Source organism: Oncorhynchus gorbuscha, linkage group LG05 (genome assembly GCF_021184085.1).
Source record: "Oncorhynchus gorbuscha isolate QuinsamMale2020 ecotype Even-year linkage group LG05, OgorEven_v1.0, whole genome shotgun sequence".
Lineage (NCBI taxonomy): Eukaryota > Metazoa > Chordata > Actinopteri > Salmoniformes > Salmonidae > Oncorhynchus > Oncorhynchus gorbuscha.
In genome coordinates, this window is record NC_060177.1 from 60,281,620 (window position 1) to 60,288,039 (window position 6,420).

Below are 6,420 nucleotides of genomic sequence, written 5' to 3' on the forward strand. Positions count from 1 at the left end.
GCAGTTTAGGTAGTTGTAACACCTTAGCCCTCAGAGGTTGGTTCACTAGACCCTTGTACTATAATTGAATACTATAATTTAAAACATTCTCCTGCTTTAAATCTAACTCTCCCCCAGATGGAGCAGACAGTAGTGGGCAGCTCCTGAAGCACAGGCAGGCTGCAGCGGCTCGGCTGCTGGGGGTGGTTCTGGATCTGGAGCAGGCCCATGCCACCTTCCAGCAGAGGGAAAGAGAGGAGGGAGGCAGCCTCATCCTGACCCCCTAGACGGGGCCTTCCCAGCAGCATGAGCCCGGGCCTGAGGGGGAGAGCAGCTTCCTGCATCAGTCACAACTGTGTAGGAAAGCTAAGTGATCGCAGAAGGAAGGCAGTGTCTCCCTTCTCCCTGTCATATTGTCTGTTACATGTGATATCAAGAGGAACTTTCTTCTCATCCAGATCACTTCTTCAAAAGACAAAATGTAGAGGATGCCAAGCCCACTCTGCTACCTTCTTTTCCATGGACGTTTGACATCATACGCAGGTTTTCCGCTGTGGCAGAGGGGCAATCTAGTGACATAACTGATTGCTACAGGCCTTGCATGCAGATTGACTGCCACATGTTAACTTCTGCTACTCTCACAAAGCTTGGGCTCTTGTCGATTGAGCAGGACACAAACTGTTACGTGGATTAGAGCTGAAGGAGGGGTTGGACATAGTGTGTCATTCGGTGGTACTGCGTTATTGCATGACTATAATGTAATGCATGCCCTGCATCCAGCGTTTGTGAAATGTGAAGAAAATGCTTTTATATTCAATATTGTCATACCTTGAAGGAGGACGATTATGCAATCTACTCTAGTTTTAGCTGAATTGAGCTGAATGTATGCTATTTTGGTATGGCTTTTATTGATGTTTTTTACTCTCTAATTGTATATATTTCAATTGAGAACCGCCACAATGTAGCAGTGAGATTTGGTGTTCATGTCACTGTGAGATGCCTTAAGTAAATGTTATTAATACAACGGCACACATAATTGCCTGAACAGTCACGTGTTTGCTATTAGGATATTGTTTTCACCGTTGCCATGGATACCTGAGATGAATATTTAGTGAAGCTTGTGTTTGGTACTGTTGCTCTGTGCATGCATGTGGAGTAACTCAAACACAAAGCTGTGGCTTTGATAGAATACATATTTGATGTATACAGTATAGGGTTCACAGTTGATTAGTTAATTGGTTAACGTGTCTTTGTAGCAGTACTACTGACTCCAGTCAATCCAGTGATGTGTGTTTGCACTTCTTCTCAGGTGTTGTATTTTAAGACCGCTGATTTTGAGTAGTGTCATACAGTAACTGCAGTGGTGGAAAGTACTTAAGTAACAATACTTTAAAGTACTACTTAATTCGTTTTTTTGAGGTATCTGTACTTTACTTTTACTTTTACTTTCACTTCACTACATTTCTTAAGAAAATAATATACTTTTTACTCCATACATTTTCTTTGACACCCAAAAGTACTCGTTACATTTTGAATGCTTAGCAGGACAGGAAAATAGTCAAATTCACACACTTATCAGCCGAACATCCCTGGTCCCTAGTGCCTCTGATATGGCGGACTCACTAAACTCACATGCTTGGTTCGTAAATGATGTCTGAGTGTTGGGAGTGTGCCCCTGGCTTTCTGAACAATTTAAAAAATCAATCAAATGGAGCCATCTGGTTTGCTTAATATAAGGAATTAGAAATAATTTATACATTTACTTTTGATACTTAAGTATATTTCAAACCAAATACTTTTTGACTTTTACTCAAGTAGAATTTTACTGGGTGACTTTAACTTTTACTTGAGTCATTTTCTATTAAGGTGTCTTTACCTTTTGTCAAGTATGACAGTTGGGTACTTTTTCCACCACTGAGTAGCTGTCATGCGTTTAATGAAAATTGGACATATTATGTAGACCATTTCTGTTCTACTTCAGTTGGGCTCTCTGTGGAGAGCTTATGATGTTGACTCTTTAACAGTATGACCATATCCTGTCTTAGCCATTTCAACATCGATGTACACTACAAGACATTTCCTGTACCTTATATTTTGTATACATTTATGTTTTTCCTCCACAACTTTGACCTAATTCAGGTTGGTTGTGTCGAGCTAAGCTCAGAGAGATGAGGAGTCGGACTCCAAGTGTGTGAGTTGAGTTGCGTGGAATGGTGTGTGCCATTCGAAATGCTTTTCTGTGGAGATGTGGGATATGTTTCAGATGTCAAACTGTGTGCTGTCTTTATTTTGGTAATAGTTTATTTAATTCGTCACAAGGAAGAACATTTTATTTCGATCAGACTTGTCGATCAAGAGAGAAAAGCCAAAACTTATTCGAATTTTACAATTTCACTTATACAAATGATCTTGAACTGTTATCCAGATAGATGTTTGACCTATTACTGTAATCTGTTTTGTAAATTGTATTCTCTACATTCCAAATTGTATTTACAATAGCTTGTCGTCTTTGGAAGCTTATTTTAGACCACTGTTGTATTCCACAGAAATTCACCAAGCATGCCCTCAATTTCAAATCTGGACAAATATTGAATGTTGCTCATTGACTTGGTATTTGCTGAAAGAGAGCTGCAATTTTGAAAATGAGCTTCAATTTGAGTGCTTATACAAAGTTACTGCATGTACAAAGTGGGTGGTTACAAATGAGTGGTAACATCAGCTATATTACTGTGAACTGTATTGGAAATATTCAGTAAAATGGAATGTTACCACTTCTACTGTTTAGTTTGAATCTGTGTTTATGCACACAATGGAAAACCTTTTCAACTTATCAAGTGATTTTTGTAACAGACGTTGGAGGGTCTGGGGGACACCTCCAGCTCTTTCCGTAGGTCCCAATTCCCACTGGGGTTAACTGCAGCCCCTGATTGTGTGGTCACAAACGGATCTGTCCTGTGTTACTTATCAAGATAAGGGAGGGTTACTTCAGTGTATTTACTGAATCCCAATTCAGGTCATATCACAAAACCCACCACAGTGATACTTTCCCCAGCTGATTCCTACTCTAAGCTCTGCGAACACAGACATCACATCTCCCAGGATTTAGACCAGGTAAATCATGCGAAATATGAGTCATTGAAAGTGGCCCGAGAAGTACAAAGTCAGTTTCCCTTCATATTAGATTAATATTTAAGAATATGAGTAAAATGTGTTCGCAGCACATCCCCTTCCTAACCTTATTAAAATGCTAATGAGAGGCACCTGCTATGGGGCAGCAGAGGCTCCCTCGTTAACACCCTCATTACATTAGTGACGGAGGTGAGTGATGAGATGAGGGGAGCTCGGCTGGGACATGCGAGTCTGGGATGTCAGCCCCGGGCCACGACAGACGCTCTAAGCTGCGGTGTCACGGCTATGCTTGTGAGAGGGGCGATGAGCCCCATGACAGACACCACAGGCTGTCCGCAGGACCAGCAGGGAGACCTCCCATGACAACCCCACAAGCTGTTCCTCCAGACCTGGAAGGGAGGGGGGAGGATTGGGGTATTTGCTTTAGTATGCGCCACAGTGCCTGCAGACCCAGCCTCCATTTCTTTCACACAGCACCAACATTCAGCAGCCAGTGACAGAAAATGTCCATAACGCAACATTTACTGCCGGTGAAAACTACCGCCACACTCCACAGCTCGAGCGATGCTCGTTTATATCTGCATAACGAGGTGCAGGGCAGCCAGGAGGAGAGGGGGACGAAAAAGCTAGAGGAAGAGGAGGACGTGGTGGCAACGAAAGACAGTAAAGAACGAGAGAAGGTCAAACAAACTACCCTGTTGAGGGCACATTTATTTTTCACATGAAACACACAAACATGCAACAAAATCAACACAATCCAATAAAGATGGATAGATTAAAGAAGCCCTTTAATGTTTTGTCTCTAATCTTGCCTTTGTTTCTATTTCATTTGATTATACATTTCAAATCTCAATTTCTCTTTGTGTGTTGTGTTTTCTTTTTAAAATCGCAATATGTAGTATGTTGCTTCTGATGAGAAATGAAATTTGAATGTTGAACCATAGCCACATGGCTCTCTGACGTTTTGTCAGTAAAACATGGGCACTTAAAATGCAGACGATTACCCCATACATATGTTGACCTTTTCTGTGCAACCTGAAGAGAGCGCGGAGCAGCAAAGCGCTAGCTCATTCTCATCTCTCTCCATCAAAGCCTCTTTAGAGGTAAAAACAGACAAGCAGTGGAGTATGGCGCAGTCCACCGTGCCACTCCACAGGACACAGCTGGATGACATCTCTAATGACTCAACTGTCACAAAATATTTTTCTTTGTCAGCAGACTTGCTTAGGTCTTGAGTAACATGCACTTCTATGGTCTATTTTTTGTCGTTGTCTCAAACGTCTACCGTTTCAATCTTTTTGGAACTTAAACCAAACATTTTTCACACACACATGCAATACGCTCACACACGCAGACCCTCTATCTCACACCTACACAGATTCCCACCAAATTGTTGCAGGCCAATCTGTGTAGACATGAGCACAGTATGCTGTGGAGGTTATCAATATGATTGTGAGATAAACTCCCAATGAGAAAGTATCCCTGTTAATGTGTCCTTAAAGTCAGCTTTACTCCATTTCCCACACCTAATCAATATATGCTATGGAAAATGGTATGGAATGTATATTAATTACTAATAGTAATATAACAACGTTACACAGTATGAATGCTCAATTGAAGATATTCAATCTTTTAAAAAATACATCAAAAATATGTGTTCTCCTATCTGGAGCATTTGAGCAATAACCTTGGATAGCAAATGGACACACCGTACAAAATGTTGAACATCCATTCTCCTGTACCCAAAACCACCTGATACCTTCTGCTACACATGACATGAGGTACAAATTGCTCGCATATATAATTGCATAAACTCTATCCCTCTGTCCAAAACCAGACAATAAAATGTATGCTCACATTAAAATTCCCCGGTGTACAGACTCCACTGAAAGCATACTGACCTTATGTACACACCTGAAAAGCGGAGGAGGCCTAGACCATGAAATTACAGTTACATACTTAAGCATTTGGAGACTGGAAATGTAAGTCTAGAAATATGAACTGGTACAGTACATCAGTTAAAGTACAATGACATGGAAAATAGGGTTGGCCAAGCAAAAACGTTTTATCTGTACAACTTAATGAGTCTCACTTTAAATGGGAAATTCCCTGATAAGACTGGAAGCATTTCTTTCCTGTTTTTCCCTATTTAAGAGAGCGACAAAAAGACATCAAAACTTGCACAAGGATAAAGAAGAAATGAACAGGCAAAATGACTTGTTTTTCACTCACCAGTTTGGGGTACTGACAGTATCGTCCTCTTGGTTCTATTAGGTTATATACATGGTAAATGACACAATTAGAATTCTCATTCTATGGTCATTTACCCATCTGGGGGGGATAGGGTCGACTACATGCTGATAAACTCCCCCCAGCCAATAATAAAGAGGAACTGCTGTACTTACTGAATCCCTCAGCGATTCCAATACAGAATCTACATTGACGACAGCAGCAAATTCTAAGACTACTGCTAATATAAGATGCTCATAACATGGCAGACATATTTCAACAGTCCCTGACATACTGGCAGATCACATATGACAGATTTGACATACAGGGCTTTGGGAAAGTATTCAGACCCCTTGACTTTTCCCACATTCTGTTACGTTACAGCCTTATTCTAAATTGGATCAAAGAAAGAAAAATCTTCAGCACCACATAATGACAAAGTGAAAACAGTTTTTAGACATTTTTGAAATTAAATATATGTTTTTAAATACTTTATTTACATAAGTATTCAGAACCTTCGCTATGAGACTTGAAATTGAGCTCTGGTGCATCATGTTTCCATTGATCATCCTTGAGATGTTTCTACAACATGATTGGAGTCCACCTGTGGTAAATTCAATTGATTGGACATGATTTAGAAAGGCACACACCCGTCTATATAAGGTCCCACAGTTGTTAGTGCATGTCAGACCAAAAACCAAGCCATGAGGTCGAAGTAATTGTCCGTAGAGCCCCAAGACAGGATTGTGTCGAGGCACAGATCTGGGGAAGGGTACCAAAACATTTCTGCAGCATTGAAGGTCCCCAAGAACACAGTGGCCACCAACAACCCTAAACACACAGCCAAGACAACACAGGAGTGGCTTCGGGACAAATCTCTGAATGTCCTTGAGTGGCCCAGCCAAAGCCCGGACTTGAACCTGATCAAACATCTCTGGAGGGACCTGAAAATAGCAGCAACACCCCCCCAACCTGACAGAGGTTGAGAGGATCTGTAGAGAACAATGTGAGAAACTCCCCAAATACAGTTGTCCCAAGCTTGTAGCGTCATACCCAAGAAGACTTGATGCTGTAATCGCTGCC

The 6,420-nt window shown here is 41.2% G+C and overlaps 1 protein-coding gene across 1 annotated transcript in view; it reads left to right on the plus strand.

The window, feature by feature from the left end:
* LOC124036227 (rasGAP-activating-like protein 1) overlaps positions 1 to 3,925 on the plus strand; it is a 59,203-nt gene extending 55,278 nt beyond the window's left edge. The window contains exon 21 of the mRNA XM_046350510.1: positions 118 to 3,925. Coding sequence (XP_046206466.1) covers positions 118 to 266 — 149 coding nt within the window. The 3' untranslated portion in view covers positions 267 to 3,925. The remainder of the gene's footprint in view (positions 1 to 117) is intronic.
* The last annotated feature ends 2,495 nt before the right edge of the window (positions 3,926 to 6,420 follow it).